Consider the following 20,953-nt stretch of genomic DNA (forward strand, 5'->3'; position numbering starts at 1 on the left):
TGCGAGATCCTGACCTGATCTGAAGTCGGACGCTTAACCGACTGAGCCACCCAGGCGCCCCAAAGTTAAAAGCTTTAAAGTCAAGTAACATGTGATTTAATGTCAGCCCCCTACTTATGGGACTATGTCACCCACTGAGACATAGTATATTTTGACCCTAGAAGCACAAATTCATTTCTCACCCAACTTCAAAGATATTATTGCTAACTCCTTGTTGCTAGGAACTGACTTGGAATGAACTGGAAGTTCTGGTTCTGTTCTTAATGACCCGGAGGGTATGTCACATTTATGTTACGGCAATACCTTTCTTAAAGAGGTGAGGAAGAGAGAGCACTCCTTGGGGACCAAATAGCTTTCAACTCATTTCAGCAGAGGTATGTGGTGGTAGTTGTCGTACACTTTACAGCTCTATACGTTTTCTGCTACTAAGACTTCGGAGGAAACATCTGGTTGCTAATATAGCCATTGCCTGAATTTACCCTGTTGGGACTTCTACTTTAACTCGAATAGTGCCTGGAACACATAATATGCACTAAACAAATGTGTACAGAATGAGAGATTGGATGCACTTAATATCTACAACTCGCACAGAACTTGTTTCACTGTGAGAGATTATGAATTGAAGCAATAAGTTGAAAAGAGATGGTGTGTCATCTACTTATAAGAACAAAATTAATGGGTAAGGTGGTTTGAAACAACAGGATCCAGAAAAAGAAAACAAAACCAATTAAAACTTGACTTGGGGTGTAGGTGTGTGGGAAATATGGCTGAGACACCAATTACTTGTTCTCTGATTGCCTATTCATAGACTTTGAACTCCTCCTTTAGGGTAAGGTCTGTATTTCATTCACTTTATAGCCTCAATTCTTTTTTTTTTTTTTTGAATTTTTTTTAAACATTTATTTATTTTTGAGACAGAGAGAGACAGAGCATGAATGGGGGAGGGTCAGAGAGAGAGGGAGACATAGAATCTGAAACAGGCTCCAGGCTCTGAGCAGTCAGCGCAGAGCCCGACATGGGGCTCGAACTCATGGACCGTGAGATCCTGACCTGAGCCGAAGTCGGACGCTTAACCGACTGAGCCACCCAGGCGCCCCTATAGCCTCAATTCTTAAATGCCTTGTTTGGAAGCGGCATTAAATGCCTGATTAATGATTCCATAATCGTCTTGATTTCTACAGAGGTACATAATAGCTCTACCACAGAATGTATTTGAATTTCATTTATTCACCCTATGTGTATCCCTACTGGATTTAGTACAATTCTTCAAGTCAGGAGCTACATCTATTCATTTCTGCATACTTAAGTCTAAAGCAATGCCTTCTCACAAATTTTGGTTAAATTAATAAATGCAGCTAATCTGGATGAATATATTCAGATCTTCCTCCTCACCATGCCATGTGCATTTTTCCGAAAGCATAACAACAGCTATGCTACAACAGCTATGCTTTCTTGCAGGAAACCTCCAATTGAACATGTATGTATACATTCACATATGTAAATTCACAAACACTGGGGTTTTGTATGTGAATGAATCATGTACGACTAAATGCGCACATCTTCCACTTACACTGTGCCCAGTATTCATTTGACTGCATGTCTTTAAGAATCACCAGCTTGACATACCACACAACTATTTTCTCAAAGTATGGTTCAGGCTGTAAGAGAACCTGAGGAAGGAGAAAAGCACAGAGTGTCATTATTTATTGTCCTAGAGGGTCCTTGTCCTCGCCCTTGCAGCAACCCAATGATGTCATAGTTATTGTCTGATGTCATACCAGTTGAAAACAGAGGTTACCACTCTTAAGAAGAGGATGTATTTTAAAGGGTCCTTTTTAATTGAAATCTTCTTTGCTCTAAGATGTGCATTGTGAGCTCAAATTAATTTGAAAAGTGAGAAGATGGCTGCATTAATAGCCAGTGGATGTGGACTCTTTGGACCACCATGGCCATTTGATGATATCCCAAAGGCAGTCACAAGGTAAGAAAGGACTTTCTATGGACTCTTGAAGCATATCAGGAAATTTAAAAGCATCATATTTGGAGACTAAAAATGTAATTCCTTCACCTCTGCCCTATGTTGCTGTGTGGTAAAATATAGAACAATTAGTATTGCCAAAAGCAATCAATTTCAACATGACTTTCCTATAATAAAATAGTTTCAGGCAGCCTAGGTGGCTCAGTCGGTTAAGCGTCTGACTTCAGCTCAGGTGATGATCTCGTGGTTCGTGAGTTCAAGCCTCACGTTGGGCTCTGTGCTGACAGCTCAGAGCCTAGAGCCTGCTTCAGATTCTGTATCTCCCTCCCTCTCTGCCCCTCTCCCACTCATGTTCTGTCTCTTGCTGTCTCTCAAAAATAAATAAAAATATTAAAAATAAAAACAGTTTTGTGGCTCCCCATGCCTGCAGAAAATATCCAAATATCATATTCTCTTACACCAGATGATTCTCTTACATCATCTTGTCCCTGCTGGCTTTTTCAAAGTTATTTTTACTGCTCTTACTCAAACTTAATTCTCTAAACACCTCAAACTATTTGCAGTTAGTAAAACATCCCTTGATGTTTCAAGCTTTTGTGTCTTTATATGTACTATTGCCTTCTCCTTCCCAATTATGCTCTCTGCTAAAATTTTTTTTCATCCTTTGTGAGCCTCACCCTACCTCTATCCACCATGATGAGTGGGTTATTCCCTCCTTTATGCCAACATTCTACTTGTTTCATGCTGCCATTATGACAAGCATTAATATGTTCAGCATTTATTTGTTTACATACAAGTAAACTGGTGATTACGTACCTGGTGATTACAGGCTCCTTGAAGGCTGTAATTATATCTGATACAGTAGCAGTTATCATTTATTAGTTGTGACTATGTGCCAAGCACTATGATTAGAAATGTAATTGGAAATCCATGATTTTATACCTTTTTAAGCACTCTTATTAGAAAAGATAGAAGCATAAACAAATTATGCCCTTCATATACAGTAAATGCAGTAAGAGAACAAAGAAGTCACTTTACTAAGTCTGGAGTTCAGGAAAAGCTTCCAGGAGGAAGTTTTGCTTGTTGGGGCAAACTGTGACAGTAACAAGAAGGCCTTACAAAGCAAGGCAGCCTAACTGTTATAGCTCCAAAGCCTTCCAGGAACCATCCTTGGAATGCAGGTTTATTACTGGGGTTATTTGCATTTAAATGGTTCTGTCACAGAGAGCTTTATGTACCTTTGTATTCCTTCTCTTCTATGTTAAATGATAAGACTCAAGAAGTAGCAATCACTTTCTTCAATACTTTGAAACGCCTCACTGCTGCTATAGTATTAAAAATGCAGTTGACCAATTTAAAGATGAAGCTGAAATAATGATTTTCATATAATTGTATGGTCTACAAGATTAACTCATTTTGTACTCACCCAATCTTTTTTTTTTTTTTCTTAGAGGGAGCATGAGTGGGGGCAAGGGGCAGAGGGAGGGAGAGAGACAGAGAGAGAGAGAGGGAATCTTAAGCAATACGGAGCTCTATCCCATGACCCTGAGATCATGACCTGGGCCGAAATCAAGAGTCAGATGCTCAACTGACTGAGCCACCCAGGCATCCCTACTCACCCTAATCTACATTTTGGGTATTTATCCCAATTTTTCTAAATGAAGAAGACACAGCTTAAGTGTTCAGAGTCAAATAATGAACATATGGTTTTTGAACCTCTAGTTTACCTAATAACAATCATTAACATTACCATAATCACCCTGTTATAAATTTATGTATGCTACTTCATTTAACATCATAATTAACTCTAAAATACATAAACTATTACCATTCTTATTTTATAGATGAGAGAATTGTAGCTTATAATGTTTAGCTTGCCCACGGTCAAAGAGTAAATAAATGGTGGATCAGATATTCTAACCCAGTTCTGACTCCGAATTCAGGCTCTTAACCATCACCACAGTTTCCACATGCTGAATGGGATTGGTTTCTTCACTCAAAAAATGTATAATCCACTGGGTTGCAATAAGAGGGAAAGGTTAAATTAATATATATATATATATATATATATATATATATATTTAAAAACAGTGATGGCATTTGAAATCTTCTTTTTATCTTTGTAATTATGTAATTTAATTATGTTATATCTAAATATGAATTTCCAATTTCCTTGTTTGTTATACCCTTTAAAACAACCAAACTGAGGAATAATTGATATCCAGTAAAGGAAAGGCATTTTAAGTCTACAGTTTGATGGGTTTTGACAAATGTATAAATAACCCAAATGTTCCCCATCCTGATTCAGTCTGTCTGTCCTCTATGCCTGGCACAAGCAATCACTTATCTACCTTTTTTTTTTAATCTATATATATTGAAGAATTTCTCATTCATGATATTGATGTGGTTTGAAGTGGGGTTTGGGAGCCAACAGCCAAGAAAGAATTCTTGAGACATTTTCAGTGCAAAAAGGTGTTTTTATTATAGTATGGAGACAGGGCCCATAGGCAGAAAAAGCTGCACTGGGGTTGTGAGGAGTGACTGATTATATAAGATTTTCTTTCCTATGGAGGCAAGGGTGACTTTAGAGTCCCGGAAATTGAATCTATAGGTTTCTGGAGATTGCATTTTTCTTGCTAATCATTAAGACAGTTGTAAACTGATGGAGACTCGTGTCCTGAATGATTATGATCTCTATTAGTTAACCATTTGTTTTTCTCTTTTCTTTGAGAAATGTCACCCATATCATGTCACCCCCACCTGGGGGTGGGGTGGGTGCAGGGTGTTAGCTTGTGCTTTGCCCTCAGTTTGCTTTTTGCTTCTTTGCCAGAATCAAACCATCTGTTTCTTTTATCATAATGTTTAAAAACATTTTTTTAACATTTATTCATTTTTTTAGAGACAGAGAGACGGAGCATGAGTGGGAGAGGGGGAGAGAGAGGGAGGGAGAGAGGGAGGGAGGGAGGGAGAGAGAGAGAGAGAGAGAGAGAGAGGCAGGGTCTGAAACATGCTCCAAGCTCTAAGCTATCAGCACAGAGCCCGACATGGGGCTTGAACCCACAAACCATGAGATCATGACCTGAGCTGAAGTTGGATGCTTAACTGACTGAGCCACCCAGGCACCCCCATAATGTTTTTAGATTTATTCATGTTGCTGTGTATATCAGCAATTAGGTTTTTTTTTTTTTTAATGCTGAGTAATATCCATAATGTGAATATCCCACCATTTGTATCAATCGACATATTGATGGACATTTGGGTTGTTTCCAGTTTTGTATTATTATGCAAACAGCCATGAACATTCGTGGACACCCATTTCTGTAGACATATGTTTTCATTTCTCTTGGGTAAATATCTAGAAGTGGAATTACTGGGTCACGTGGTAGATATATGCTTACTGTTGAAGAGGTTGCTAAATTGTTTTCCAAAATGGTTGTGCCATTTTGCATCCTCAGAAGCAATGTAGAACTCTAACTGCTCCATATTCTTGCCAACATTTGGTATTGTCTGATGTTTTAAATTAACCATTATAGTGGGTGTTTTGGTAGGCAAGATAATGCTCTCGTCCTCCCCCCAAAATACCCGCATCCTAATCCCTGGAACCTGTAAATATATTACCTTATATGCAAAAGGGACTTGGCAGACATAACTAATGTTAAGGACTTTTTTAAGATAGACTATATTGGATTATCCAGGTGGGCCCACACAATCCTTAAAATTCTTTAGGGAAACCTTTCCTGGCAGTGGTCTTAGAAAGATGTGATGACAGGGGCGCCTGGGTTGCTCAGTCAGTTAGGTGTCCGACTTCGGCTTGGGTCATGATCTCGTGGTTTGTGAGTTCAGGCCCCACATCGGGCTCTGTGCTGATGGCTCAGAGACTGGAGCCTGCTTCGGAATCTGTCTCCTTCTCTCTCTGCCCCTCCCCACTTGTGCTCTGTCTCTCTGTCTCTCAAAAATAAATAAATGTAAAAAAAAAAAAAAGAAGAAAGAAAGAGAGATGTGATGACAGAAGGCGGACTAGCAAGATGGTAGTTTGAAAAGGACTTGGTCACTGTTGCTGGCTTTGAAGATGGAGAACAGAGGCCATGAGTAAAGGAATGTGGATGGCCTCTAAAAGCTGAAAAAGACAAAGAAATGGATTCTCCTCTAGAGCCTCCATAAAGGAATAAAGCCCTGCTGACAACCAGGAAAATATATAATTATAAATATATATGCACCCAATATGACAGCACCTAAATATAGAAAGCAAATATTGACAGAAATGAAAGGAGAAATAGCAATACAATAATAGTAGGAAATATCAGTACCCCACTTTCAATAATGGATAGAAAATCCAGACGAAATTAATAGGAAAACAGTAGACTTGGACAACACTATAGACCAAATGGGCCTAACAGATACATAGAGAACATTCCATCTGACAACAGCAGAGAACACATTCTTCTCAAGTGCACGTGTCTCATTCTCCAGGAATGATAGATCACAGGATAGATCACATGTTAGGTCAAAAAACAAGTCTTAATAAACTTAAGAAGACTGAAATCATATCTAGTATCTTCACAGTGTAATGAAATTAAAAATCAATAGCAGAAGGAAAGCTGGAAAATTCACAAATATGTGGAAATTAACACAGTCCTGAACAACTTAATGGGTCAAATAAGAAATCAAAAAGGAAATCAAAAAATATCTTGAAACGAATGAAAACAGAAACACAATATACCAAAATGAATGGGATACAACAAAAGCAGTACTAAGAATGAAATTTATATTCATAAATGCCTACTTCAGGAAAAAAGAAAAATCTCAAATAAACAACCTAACCTTATACCTCAAGTACCTAGAAACAGGAGAACAGAAGAAAAAAAAATAACAAAGATCAAAGCAGAAATAAAGACTAGATAAAACAATAGAAAAAAAATCAACAAAGGGGCACCTGGGTGGTTCAGTCGATTCAGCAATTAAGTGTCTGACTTCGGCATGTCATGATCTCACTGTCCGTGGGTTCAAGCCCCACATCGGACTCTGTGCTGACAGCTCAGAGCCTGGAGTCTGTTTCTGATTCTGTGTCTCCCTCTCTCTCTGCCCCTCCCCTGCTCATGTTCTGTCTGTCTTGCTCCCTCTCCCAGAAATAAACATTTAAAAAACGTTTTTTAAATCAACAAAACCATGAGCTGATTTTTGAAAAGATAAGCAAAATAGATAAAACTTTAGCTAAGAAAAAAAAGATTCAAATAAATAATATCGTATTGTAACAGCATTATATGGTGACACATGGCAGCTACACTTGTGAGGATAGCATAACTTACAGACATGAAGAATCACTGTTATACACCTGAAACTAACATAACATTGTGTGTTAACTAGACTCAGATTTACAAAATTTTTAACAGTATAGGGTTACCATTTTCTATTTCTTCTTGTCTATAAGTGTCTTTCAAGGTATTTGCCCATTTGAAGTTGTTGAATTTGTCAGTGTAAACTTATGTACAGTGTTTCCTTATCATTTTTATATATACCTGTAAAATCTCAACTATGGCCTTTCATCTCATAAATCAATAATTTCTCTACATCTCTGTCTGTTGCTATCCCTGATCAGTTTGACCAATGTAGCAAAACCATAAAAATGAACAAAGTATTTGAACAGAGACTTCAAACATGGTACACAAATGGTAAATAAGAACATGGAAAGATGCTCATACCATTTATCACCATGGAAATACAACTTCAATCAAATGGCTACACACCTGGTAGGATAATTACAGTAAACAAACAAACAAAAAACCTTGACAAAACCAAGTGCTGGTGAGAATGTGGATCAATCTGAACTCCTCCATCATTGGTGGGAATGCAAAATGGCCCAGCCACTTTGGAAAACAGTTTGCCAATTTTGTAGAGTTATTCATATATTTGCCATAAACTGAGCAGTCTTATTCTTTGGTGTTTGTACAAGAGAAAAGAAAACTTTAGCTCACACAAAAACCTGTATGTAAATGTTTATAGTGTTTTTTTTTTAATTTTTTTTCAAAGTTTATTTATTTTTGGGACAAAGAGAGACAGAGCATGAACGGGGGAGGGGCAGAGAGAGAGGGAGACACAGAATTGGAAACAGGCTCCAGGCTCTGAGCCATCAGCCCAGAGCCTGACGCGGGGCTCGAACTCACGGACCGCAAGATCGTGACCTGGCTGAAGTCGGACGCTTAACCGACTGCGCCACCCAGGCGCCCCTATAGTGTTTTTATTCATAGTCACCGAAAGTTAGAAAGAACCCAAAAGTAGTAAATGAATAAAGTGCAGTACATTCATAAGTAACATATTACCTAACAATCAAATAGGAATAAATTTCTGAAACACAACATGGATGACTCCCAAATGTATTATCTGAGTGACAGAAATCAGGCTTAAAAGGCTACATCACATACGATTATATTTAGATGACATTCTGGAAAAGGAAACGTTGTAGGAACAGAAAACAGATCAGTACTTACCAGAATCTGGGGTTGGGGAATAGGATGAACCCTAAGGAACACAAAGGAACTTGAAAGGATGATAGAATTGTGTTATATTTTGATTCTGTAGTGGTTACATGACTTATGCACTTATCAAAACGCATAGAACTGCACACCAAAAAGAATCCATTTTACGGGGCGCCTGGGTGGCGCAGTCGGTTAAGCATCCGACTTCAGCCAGGTCATGATCTCGCGGTCCACGAGTTCGAGCCCCGCGTCGGGCTCTGGGCTGATGGCTCAGAGCCTGGAGCCTGTTTCAGATTCTGTGTCTCCCTCTCTCTCTGCTCCTCCCCCGTTCATGCTCTGTCTCTCTCTGTCCCAAAAATAAATAAACGTTGAAAAAAAAAATTAAAAAAAAAAACAAAAAGAATCCATTTTATTGTATATAAGTTATACTGAAAAAATTTAAAAAGTTATACTGTATGTAACCTGCAATTTGCTCTTTTCATTCAGTAAAATATTTCTAATATTCATCCACGTGGTTTGTGTAGTTCTAGTTCATAAACTTTCTCTGCTGCTTAATACCGTATAATATACAATTTGTACTGTATACAAATAATTCAGATGTATTCATCCATTCTCCTGCCAAATTACTTTGGAGCTCTCTTTCGGTTTTTCTTTTTCTATTATTCACAATACTGCTCTGATAAGTCTAGAACAAGCCTTATTGTGCATACGTGCTAGAATTTTCTGAGCTATGTAATTAGGAGCAGAATTGTAGCGATTTAGGGTATATGCCTGTTTAACTTTACAAAACAATGCAACACATTTCATTCTCAAGTGGTAATCCCAACGTACTCACCCCTGAAATATTTAGTAAACAATTTCCAGCTTCACACTTTCACCAGCACTTGGTGTATTCATTCAGACTTCTTAATTTTTGATTCTGGCTTTAACTGGCATCTTCCTAGCTACCATTGAGGTTGAGCACTCTTCTTGCTTTGTTTAGTTTCTTTCTTGCTATTTCTATCTCCTCTTTATCTTCTTTCTCCATTGTTCCCCACCAGGTTGTCTTTTACTTTTTTATTCATAAGGGATCTTCAAATAGTCTTAATTTAATCCTGTGTTAGTTTTTATGTGATGCAAATTAGGTGTATCATTTTTTTTTTTTTTGGTTTATCTTTTCGCTTTCTCTGTGGTGTCTTGTTGATAATCATAAGTTACTCATTTTAATGCAGTGAATTTATCAATTTTAGTGTTTTCTGTACCTTGTTTAAAAAATATGTCTTTAACTGAAGGTCAAAAAATAATTTACATTTGCTTCTGAATGTTTTTAAAGTTTTGATTTTTACATTTAAGGGTTTATTGGATGTGGAATTCGTTTTTTAATGTTTATTTTTGAGAGAGAGTGCACGTGACCGGCAGAGAGAGAGGCAGACAGAGAATCCGAAGCAGGCTTTGTGAGGAGAGCACAGAGCCCGATGTGGGGCTCAAACTCATGAGTTGTGAGATCATGACATAAGCTGAAGTCAGATGCTTAAAGAACCGACTGAACACCCCCAGTGCCCTTAATGTGGAATCAGTTTTTGCATGTGGTATGAGGTAGAGATCCAATTTAATTTGTTATATATACATAACAAATTGTTTTGAAATTATTTATTGACAATGCATTTTTTCCATAATGATCTGAGAATTGATTTGTTTCATACTTAAAATTTACATATATGCATAAGTCTTGTTCTTTGTTTCGTTCCCCTGGGGTTCTATTCCTATGCTTGTCATTATTATTTTCTTATAATATTATTTTCTTATAATATATTTTGATATCCAATTAAGTATATTTTCTGTTTTTCAGGATCATATTCATTATTTATTGCTGGATATGAGATCTAACAGTTTGGTTAGATTAAGGTTAATTTTTGGCAAGAATACTTAATGGATAATTTATTGTGTTTTTATTGCATATACGATCAGGTACTGCCACTATTAATGATGCTATCTGCTCATTTGTTTATGATGCTGACAGATCTCTCCATGTAAAGTAACATTGTTTTCCCCTTTGGAATTATCAGGTAAACTGTGGGGTGAAACTTTGCCACATTTCAAATCATTTTGTAATAAATCAATGAGGTATAGGTGAATCCATCATTTGTTGGGGCTTGCAAAATAGTAACCATTTACAATTATTGTTCTCTGTTACTAGTGGCATTTTATATAAAGAGATTTTGCCTACCAAGGGGAGGTAAATTATAGGTGGTTTTTTTTTTTTTTTTCTGGATTAGGGAAGAAGTGAATCAAATGCTTAATTCTTCCCTTTAATTACCAATTTTCAGAGTAAGGATTTGAGGTAGTTGTTGCCTTCGATGAAAATGAAATTTTGTTTTTCTGTTTTTCTATCAATCATTGCATAATATCATAGACGCCTGGATTCTTATTAATGTGTTAAATCAACCACAGTTATTATTCCTTTTGGTATAAATTACCCCAAAGTTGACCAGTGTCTTTTGGACACAATCCCATTAGTCTTTGAGTATTTCATTTTTTTTTTTTTTTTAACATTTATTTATTTTTGGGACAGAGAGAGACAGAGCATGAACGGGGGAGGGGCAGAGAGAGAGGGAGACACAGAATAGGAAGCAGGCTCCAGGTTCTGAGCCATCAGCCCAGCGTCCAACGCGGGGCTCGAACTCAAGAACCACGAGATCGTGACCTGAGCTGAAGTCCGACGCTTAACCGACTGAGCCACCCAGGCGCCCCAGTCTTTGAGTATTTCTTTACCTGCAAGCATAAAATGCCCGGGCTCATCTTATACTTTTCCTGTTACAGACTAATAGCTCCCTAGTTCAGTCCCAGTTTCGGTTTATCTTATTTTCAGCTCTATCTTCCTTTCTGTCCTCTGAGCATTTTGTTTAGATTCTTGTTGTTTTTCCAAGCTCCGATATGCATTTTTTTTCCAGCTCTAAATATTTATATATTGCCAACTATGGGCCAGGTGCTGTTCTAAGGATACAGAGGTTAACACAGCAAAAATCATCTTTGCTCTCAAGAAGCTCACGTTGCAAGAATGCTTGTTATATTATCCATGCATTTTAATGGCTATTGTGATCTGGCAATTTTAGGTATTGTGAGGGTTTTAAGGTAATCTGGACATAAATGATGATTTGTAAAATTTCATATCATTTTCCAGAATGAATATTCAGGAAATAAACCAGAAGATAGGAAGCCCTGTTAGAAAAGAAGTGCAGTTCTGGGTATGAAGTAGATAGATGAATGGAAGTGAGAATGGAGAAGAAAAGCTGGATTGCAGGAGTATCTTGAAGAAAGAAAGGATAGAATTTTTTAATAGTTAAATAAGAGCACATGATCCAGAGGAGGATGTCAAAATTATCTCCAAGTATTCTTCTCTGGAAGACTAAGAGAATGACTACAACACTGGCAGAAATAGTGTAGCTGGTGTGAATGTGTAGACAAATGAAAATAATGTCTCTTGGCAGGTATGGACTGTGTCCTTGTATTTAACATTCTATGCACTGTACTGTATCAACTAACCGCATTTGAGAAAAGCAACGAAACAACTGTGTAGACATGGCCCAAGGTGATAGAAAATACATAACTAGAAGAGAGTAAGTGACAAGAGCACAGGTGAGGAAAGGAAGTGTTGGTGTCTTCTTTGTAACTCTAGACCCTGGTTTGGTGTTTGGCACAAAGCTGACCCTTAATTAATATTTACTGAATAAATGAACGTAAGTCATTTGCATAGATGTGATAGCTGAGCCTATGGGCGTAGAACTGAAAGCAGGGGACATTTACTTGCTAAGGTTCAAAAACAGCTCTTCTTTCCTGTGGCCTGCATTGCCAACAGGTGCCTGCCTCAGGGGAAACAATTCCGAAAGTACCTTTGGATAATTAGAGCAGAAGCTGGCATTTCAGGAGCTCTTTTGCGTGTGCGTGTTTGTTGGGCCGCGTGGTGGGGGGTGGTGCATTCTAGATTCAGAATACCGAAGTGGAAGTCACAGATTTGCAATGAATCAAAGGTGATATTAATTGTATTCATTTTATATGAAGGTCAGCTCATCTCCACAAATTATAGAGCTTCTCAGTGCAATCAGTGCACTTCCTTTTCCACAATGCCTCCAAACGCAAACCTCACTTTACAGGTTATCAGCGGGGGGCTGAGCTGCTCTCTTGCATTCACTAATGAAAAGGTTAATGGATTCCCTTTCTCTTGTTTGAAGCTAGGACCTGAAATTTCGAGTAGGCCTACTGGGATGACTCTTCCAATTTCCATCCTCAAGGGGGCGATGATCAGGGAGCCATTCCTGAACCACACCCGCAGAAATCTGCCGCAGAAACCTTCACGCTCTGCTCCTGGGTGCGTCAGATTAGTCCTAGGGGGCCAGCGCCTCATACTGAGCCTGCGCACACGGGCGCGCCGGAGCGGACGCATGCGCCTTGAGGCGGGGCTGGCGGAGGCGGCTCTGGGCGGGTCTGGGTCCCTCCAGTGTTTTGGGGCCTAGGAGCTGTGGGAGGAGCCGGCGGCCTCACCGTGGTAACCGCAGCGCCGCCACCGCCGCCCCGCCTTGCAGGCCTCGGGACTGTCATCGCCTTTGGGTGTGGGGATCCTTGGGCCACCGTCCCCGGAAATAGCTCCGCCGGCTTTCTCAGATAACCCCATCCTCCCCACGCCACCGTCGCCGCCGCCATGCAAGGGGAGGACGCCAGATACCTCAAAAGGTGACCACTCCCCGAGGCTCGGTCCCACCTTCCTTGCGAGGCCCTGAAGATATTCTTAGAGGTCCTTGGGTTGGCTTTGAGGTGACAGTGGGCAAAGCTAGGATCTTAAAGGAGAGGTGGAAGCCGGGGGTAAGGCGGAGGGGAGTCACGGAAAGGAAAGGGAAAAGGAGCACTGGGGAAAAGAGGAAAGGGCCCTTCGGGGGTGCGAGGCTCCCCAGCCTCTTACCTGGCTCGGCGGGACCCTGACAGCATTGCAGATGGTTTCCTTGCCACATCCGTCTCGGGAGAGGGCGAAGGGCTGTGTAAACCGCGTCTTCCTGACCCCCCACCCCGACTTGGACTCCCCATATTTCCCTAGTAGAATAAATCCCTTGGGAGCCTGAGAATGAAGTCTTCTGGTGCCTCTGCTCTCTGTCTCCTGTTTGGGCTTCACTGCCATCGGGTTTTGAAGCGATGAAGAAGAGAGAAGTGGCTTTTACTTTATGGGAGGCTGGGCTGAGATGGTTCCTTCCAGCCTGTTTCTGCTTTCCTCAATCATTTCATCCATTTGACTGCCATGTATATAGTATACTTTTTGTAGGAGATTCATAATTATCAAGAGGTTTGTTCAGGAGCTTGTCCTGCAGCAGGCCGTAATTTCTTTAGTTTAACAATATCTGTAGTGTCAATTACTCTTTAAAGAAAATTGTATCTTTGGGGATTATTTATTTGACTCCTGTCAAAGATAAGGTCATCCCTGATGAAAAAGGATACCTGTCATTGGACCAAGAGTTAGCAGTGATCCAATAGAAAACGATCTTAAGTAGGACTCTCCATTTTTTCTCCATTAGTTAAGTCACTGTTAGTGACAGGGTAAAATACACAGGGGGAGTCACATGTATTATTATTATTATTATTATTATTATTCTTTGGACACAGTTTCCTTATTTAAATGTGGGGCAAATATTACCTTATGAGAAATATGTGGACCAAATATGAAAATACTTTTAAAAGATAAAACATGCCATGTAATGTGGTGGCGTTATTTCAAGTCATAATACGCTTTTACTGAATATATTTATCCTGGCCTGGGATGGCCTTAATCATCACAGGAAGATCTTCTAAACTTTAATCAATTCTTAAAAGGGATTCAAACAATTGTAAAATCCTACAATCGACTGCACGGTCTTTGCAGGACTGAGGCATATATTGCCTGCCTTTCTCATTGTATATGAATATATCTGAAACTGTCAAATAACAAGACTTTATCAGTAAATTTTTGTAGTAGTATGTAATCATAACTAGTATATAGTCAGTATTTATTTCCTCACTGAATTTTGCCTACATTGATCTTTTAAAATACCTTGACTGAAAATTTCGTGACAGAAGAAAATAGTAAATTCTTTCTCTTTCAACTTCAGATTCAAGATTGTTCTAGGTGAAGAGCTACTATTATACCAGCAGTTTGTTTTCGTGTAATACACTGTGCCAAAATATAGTTTTTATTAGATTCTTGTACCTGTATGGACCCTTAGGCATAATTCCCAATCTATTCTTTTAAAAGCCGTGTTATCTAAAGTTCAAAAAATAAAACCAAACAAGTCACTATAATGCTTGAAGTAAAATAAGATTAGAAGTTGCAAAGGTTGAAATATACACTTTTCAGTTCCGCCTAATTTTGACAATATACGTAAATTAAAAGGTGGCGTTGCCTGCATTCAGATTAGAAATATGCAGCTGACGTACAATCATACAGGCCTGATGGTTTATGATGTCTGGCAGAACCTTCCATTTTAATTATTGGTTCTTTGATAATGATTACATTTATGTATTCCTTTTGTAATATTTTTACCTTCACATTTTGTTTCTAACAGTACAGCAACATAGTTTCATTCTCGTTGATTCAGTCTAATTTTAATTAGTCGATTTCCATGGTTTCATGAGGAATTTCTAGTCTTTCTTTAAATGTGTAGTAGATTATAGAATCAAATACAGTTTGATTTTTTGTTTTGATTCAGTAAAACTTAATGAAGACTTACAAAATACCTGGTATATGCCTAGCATAGTTCTGGTCAGTGGAAAAATGATTAAATAGACAAATTTTATGTCCTCAATCAGATATACACAAAAATAGACAATTATTTGTGATTTTTTTGCTTCCTCTTAAAACCCTCTGATGGCTTTCCATTGCTTTTTACTTTTTTGAAAGTTTATTTAAATAATCTCTATTCTCAACGTGGGCCTCGAACTCATGACACTAAGATCAAGAGTCATGTGCTCTTCCCACTGAGCAAGCCAAGCACCCGTGCATTGCTTTTAGAGTTAGAGCACCTACCTTTTCAGTTCTCTCTCTGCCTCCCTCCCACCCCCAGTAATTTCATACTTGAGCCTTACAGAAATAACTTCTTTTAGATTCCTGTGTTTTGGTGTAAGTTTCCAAGTGCCCTTCCTGTTGTCTGGAACTTGCCCCATTCTTTACCCAGCTCTCTGGGTTTTTGCTTAAATGTCACTGTTTTTGCTTAAATGTTTTTGCTTAAATGTCACTTTTTCCAGAAAGCCTTTCCTGAGCTGCCCTTTTTTCATCCCGCAGTCCACAATCCAGGTCAGATATACCTGCTAGTTTCTCATGATACCTAATACCTTGTCTTTACTTACTCTTATTACCATATTATTATTGTTTGTCTTTCCTGCTGGTCTGTAAGCTTCAGAAGGCTAAGGAACTATATATCTTACTTCTCATTGTATCCTCAGCACACAGCACAATTCCTGGATCATAAGTACTCACTAAATAGTTATTAAATGAAGTAAAAATGAGGTTACAAAGAAAAATGGGCCAAATCATACTGGACTTATAAACCATAGTAAAGAGTTGAGACTTGTAAAAGCAGTGGAGAACCATTGAAGGATTTTAAGTGTAAATGACATTTATTCATTCCTTCAATAGTTATTTGAAATTCTACCATGTAAAAGTCACTTAGTCAAGTGATAAAAAGTATTGGATGAATGACATATACTTTCTCTGCCTTTATGTGCCTATAACGTAGTGAGGAATACAGACTTTAATTAATATCTAATCAGAAGTAACTATTGTATTTATGGTGAGTGCTATAAGTACATAAGCAAAATCAGTGGATGGCCTTCATGTAAAGCTCTTTTTTTTTTTTTTTTTTTTTAATGTTTATTTCTGAGAGAGGGAGACAGAGCATGAGCAGGGAGGGGGCAGAGAGAGAGAAACACAGAATCTGGAGCAGGCTCCAGGCTCTGAGCCGTCAGCATGGAGCCCAACGTGGGGCTTGAACTCACGAACTGTGAGATCATGACCTGAGCCGAAGTCAGACGCCCAACCGACTGAGCCACCCAGGTGTCCCTAAAGCCCTTTTTTTATACAGTATGTTTTCAACATTCATCTACATTTTAGCATTCAGCAGCAATTCATTCCATTTAATAGCTGAATGGTAGTTCATTGTGTGGATATAGCACATGTAGATTATTCATTCATCTATTGATAGACATTTAGATTGTTTCCATCTATTGGCTACTGTGAGTAAAACTGCTTTGAACATTCCTGTACTAGTTTTACTTTGAATACCTTTTTTCACTCTCTGGTATGTACCCAGGTGTTTCTGGGTCATGTACTAATTGTGTGTTTAACTTATTGAAGAACCACCAAACTTTTTCAGAGTGGCTGCACCATTTACATTCCCATCAGCGGTGTATGAGAGTTCCAATTTTCGACATCACCAACAGTTGTTATTTATTTATTTATTTATTTATTTATTTACATTCTGGCCATTCAGTGGATGCGAAGTACTCTCTGTGGTTTTATTTGCATTTCCTTAGTTACTAGTGACATCCAGTATCTTTTCATATGCTTCTTGGCTTTTATCTTCTTTGGGGAAATGAGTTCTTTATACATTCTAGATACTAGACTCTTACCAGATAAATGATTTACAAATATTTTGCCCCACTCTGTGATTGTTTTTGCATTATCATCATAGTGTCCTTCCTTATGCAAAAGTTTTTAATTTTGATGGAGTCCAGTTTAATTTTTTCTTTACTTGCTTTTGCTACCATTATTTTGGAAACCATTGCCTAATAGTTTATTTTTTCTTTCTTTCCCTTGCCTCAGGAGACATCTAGAAAGATGTTGCTAAGGCTGATGTCAGAGAAATTACTGGATATCTACACATAAAAGAATGAAATTGGACCCTTTATACCACGTAATTAACTCTAGGATTTTTATGGTTTCATATCTCACATTTAAGTCCTTAGTCCATTTTGAATTTACATTTGTGTATGGTGTCAGAGAGTGGTCCAGTTTCATTCTTTTGCATGTAGCAAAATAAAAAGCATAGCAAAGCAAACAATCAACAAAGCTTAAAGACAACCTACTGAATGGCAGAACATAATTACAAACAACATATCCGATAAAGGGTTAGTATCCAAAATATATAAAGAAGACATGAACAGACATTTCTCCAAAGAAGATATACAAATGGGCAACAGACACATGAAAAGATGCTCATCACTCATCATCAGGGAAATGCAAATCAAAACCACAATAAGATATCATCTCACACCTTTTAGAATGGCTGAAATCAAAATCACAGGAAACAACAGGTGTTGGTGAGGATGTGGAAAAAAAGCAACCCTTGTGCACTTTTGTTGGGAATGCAAACTGGTTTAGCCACTGTGGAAGACAGTATGAGGTCCCTCAAAAAGTTAGGAATAGAACTACCCTAAGATCCAGTAATTGCACTATTAGGTGTTTATCCAAAAAATACAAAAACACTAATTCAAAGAGATAGATGCACCCTATGTTTATCACGACATTATTTATAATAGCCAAATTATAGAAGCAGCCCCAGTGTCCACTGACAGATGAATGAATAAAGGAGAGGCGGTATATGTATTTAGATATATTGCATATGTGTGTGTATGTATATAGAATATTATTATATAGGTATATCTATAATAAAATATTCCACCATAAAGAATAAAATCTTGCCATTTGCAACATCACTAATGGATCTAGAGAATATAATGCTAAGTGAAATAAGTCAGTCAGAGAAAGACAAATACAATATGATTTCTCTCATATGTGGAATTTAAGAAACAAATGACAAAGGAAAAGAAACAAATTGAGAAAAACACTTAAACATAGAGAACAAACTGATGGCTACCAGAGGGGAGGTAGGTGAAATAGGTAATGGGAATTAAAGAGTATACTTATAGAAGAGTGCTGAGTAATGTATAGAATTATTGAATCACTATATCATACACCTGAAACTAATATAACACTGTTAGCTATACTGGAATTAAAATTTAAAAATTAATTTTAAAAAAACATTGCCAGAGGTGCCTGGGTGGCGCAGTGGGTTAAGCATCCGACTTCAGCCAGGTCACGATCTCGCGGTCCGTGAGTTCGAGCCCCGCGTCAGGCTCTGGGCTGATGGCTCAGAGCCTGGAGGCTGTTTCTGATTCTGTGTCTCCCTCTCTCTCTGCCCCTCCCTCGTTCATGCTCTGTCTCTGTCCCAAAAATAAATAAACGTTGAAAAAAAAAATTTAAAAATAAAATAAAAAAACATTGCCAAATCCAAAGTCATGAATATTTGCCTCTATGTTTTCTAAGGGTTTTGTAGTTTCAGCTCTCAAATTTGTTTTCATTCCATCTTGAGTTAAAAGTGTGATATAAAGTAAGGGTCCCATTTCATTCTTTTACGTGTGGATATCCAGTTGTCCTGGCACCATTCGTTAAAGAGATCATTCGTTCCCCAGTGAAAGGTCTTGCTGCCTTTGTTGAAAATCCATTTATGGTAGATGTAGGCGTTTATTTCTGGACTCCATTCTCCTCCATTGATCTGTATGTTTTTATGCTACTACTTCACTGTTTTGATTATTGTAGCTTCGTAGTGTATTTTGAAATTGGAAAGTATGTCTTACAACTTTGTTCTTTTTTGGGATTGTTTTGGCTACTCAGGGTCCCTTGTGTTTCCATATGAATTTTAGGATCCCTAAAAGAGGCTTTTGGGATTTTGATAGGGATTGTATTAAATCTGTAGATCACTTTGGGAAGTATTGCCATCTTAACACTATTAAGTTATCAATCTGTGAACAAGGGATATCTGTCCATTTAATTCTTATTAATTTCTTTCAGCAACGTTTTGTAGTTTCACTAAGTGCTACACCTCTCTGCTTAAATTTGTTAGTATTTTATTCCTTTTGATTGTAAGTGGAATTGTTTTTTTAACTTCCTTTTTGGCGTTTTCATTTCTAGTATATAGAAATGCAACTGATTTTTTTTTGTGTGTTTGTAGTGTGATCTGCAAATTTGCTGAGTGTACTGTGATTAGCAGTTCTCAACATATGAGCTCATGTCATCTACAGATATAGTATTACTTCTTTTCCAGTATGGATGCTTTTATTTCTTTTCTATATGTCAGTGCTCTGGCTTGAACTTCCAGTAGTATGTTGAATAGAAATGGATGACAGCAGGGCCGCTGGGTGGTTCAATCAGTTGAGTGTCGGACTCTTGATTTTGGCTCAGGTCATGATCTCCCAGTTCGTGAGATCAGGCCCCATGTACAGAGCCTGCTTGGGATTCTCTGTCCCTCTCTCTGTGCCCCTTCACTGCTTATGCTCTCTTTCACTCTCAAAATAAATAAATAAACTTAAAAAAAAAAGTGGATGAAAGTAGGCATACTTATTCCTATTCTTAAAGGAAACTTTTTATTCTTTTACTATTGAGTATATTATTAGCTGTAGGTTTTTCATATATGCCCTTTTCTTGTATTCCTAATTTATTGAATGCTTTTATTTGAAAGGGTGTTTGATTTTGTCAAATGCTTTTTCTGCATCAATTGGAATAATCATGTACATTTTTCCTTCATCTTATTAATGTGGTGTATTATATTGTTTTTCATATGTATAACTTCTTTGCATTCCTAGAATAGAACCTACTTGGTCTTGGCTTGTAATCTTTTAATATGCTGCTGCATAGTGTTTGTTAGTATTTTGAGGACTTTTGCATCTCTATTCATGAAGGATATTGATTTCCATCTCTTTATATAAGATATTTATAAGAGATATTCTATTTTTGTGGTGTGTTTGTCTCACTTTGGTAACAGAGTAATGCTGACCTCATAGAATGAGGTCTGTTTTTCAGAGGCATTTAAGAAGGATTGGTGTTAATTTTTCTTTGGATCTGTGGTAGAAATCACCAGTGAAGTCATCTGATCCTGGACTTCTCTTTGTTTGGAAGTTTTTGATGACTGATTGAATTTCTTTATTTACTATGTAGGTCTATTCAGAATTTCTCTTTCTTTTGACTTTATGTTGTTTGTTTATTTCTAGGAATTTGTCCATTTCATCTAGATTATCTAATTTGTTGGCTTACAATAGTTTATAGTATTCTTTTTATCTCTGTAAGGTCAATAGTATCCCATTTTAATTTCCAACTGTAGTAATTTCACTCTTCTCTCTTTTTTTCTTAACTATAGGTTTGCCAATTTTGTGAATTTTTCAAAGAAGCAACTTTTGATTTTTTTTAATTTTGCATATGTATTCTGTATTTGTTTAATCTCTCTGTCTTTATGATTTCCTACCTTCTACAAGCATGTGGTTTAGTTTATTCTTTTTCTAGTTCCTTAAGGTGTAAAATCAAGTTATTGATTTGAAATCTTTTATTGAGCTGTAATAGACATAACATTATATTAGTTTCAGGTGTATATCACGATACACTTGTGAAATGATCACCACAATAAGTCTAGTTAACACCCATTACCACGTAGTAATAATGTTTTTTTTCCTTGTGATG

General features: G+C 37.7%; 1 protein-coding gene across 2 annotated transcripts in view; it reads left to right on the plus strand.

Annotated features, from left to right (window-relative positions):
• Nucleotides 1-259: 259 nt before the first annotated feature.
• The window catches only part of KIFAP3 (kinesin associated protein 3), a 177,713-nt gene continuing 157,019 nt past the window's right edge, over nt 260-20,953 (plus strand). Inside the window, exons 1-2 of one of the 2 annotated variants that reach the window (XM_040451611.1) lie at nt 260-374; nt 1,862-1,981. In XM_040451611.1, coding sequence (XP_040307545.1) covers nt 1,902-1,981 — 80 coding nt within the window. In that variant the 5' untranslated portion in view covers nt 260-374; nt 1,862-1,901. Of the gene's footprint in view, nt 375-1,861; nt 1,982-12,907; nt 13,159-20,953 lie in introns of those variants that run through there. The other variant, XM_040451612.1, reaches the window with a different exon arrangement.

The sequence above is a fragment of the Herpailurus yagouaroundi genome, unplaced genomic scaffold, assembly GCF_014898765.1.
Source record: "Herpailurus yagouaroundi ecotype Mexico unplaced genomic scaffold, PumYag 205, whole genome shotgun sequence".
NCBI classification, from domain to species: domain Eukaryota; kingdom Metazoa; phylum Chordata; class Mammalia; order Carnivora; family Felidae; genus Herpailurus; species Herpailurus yagouaroundi.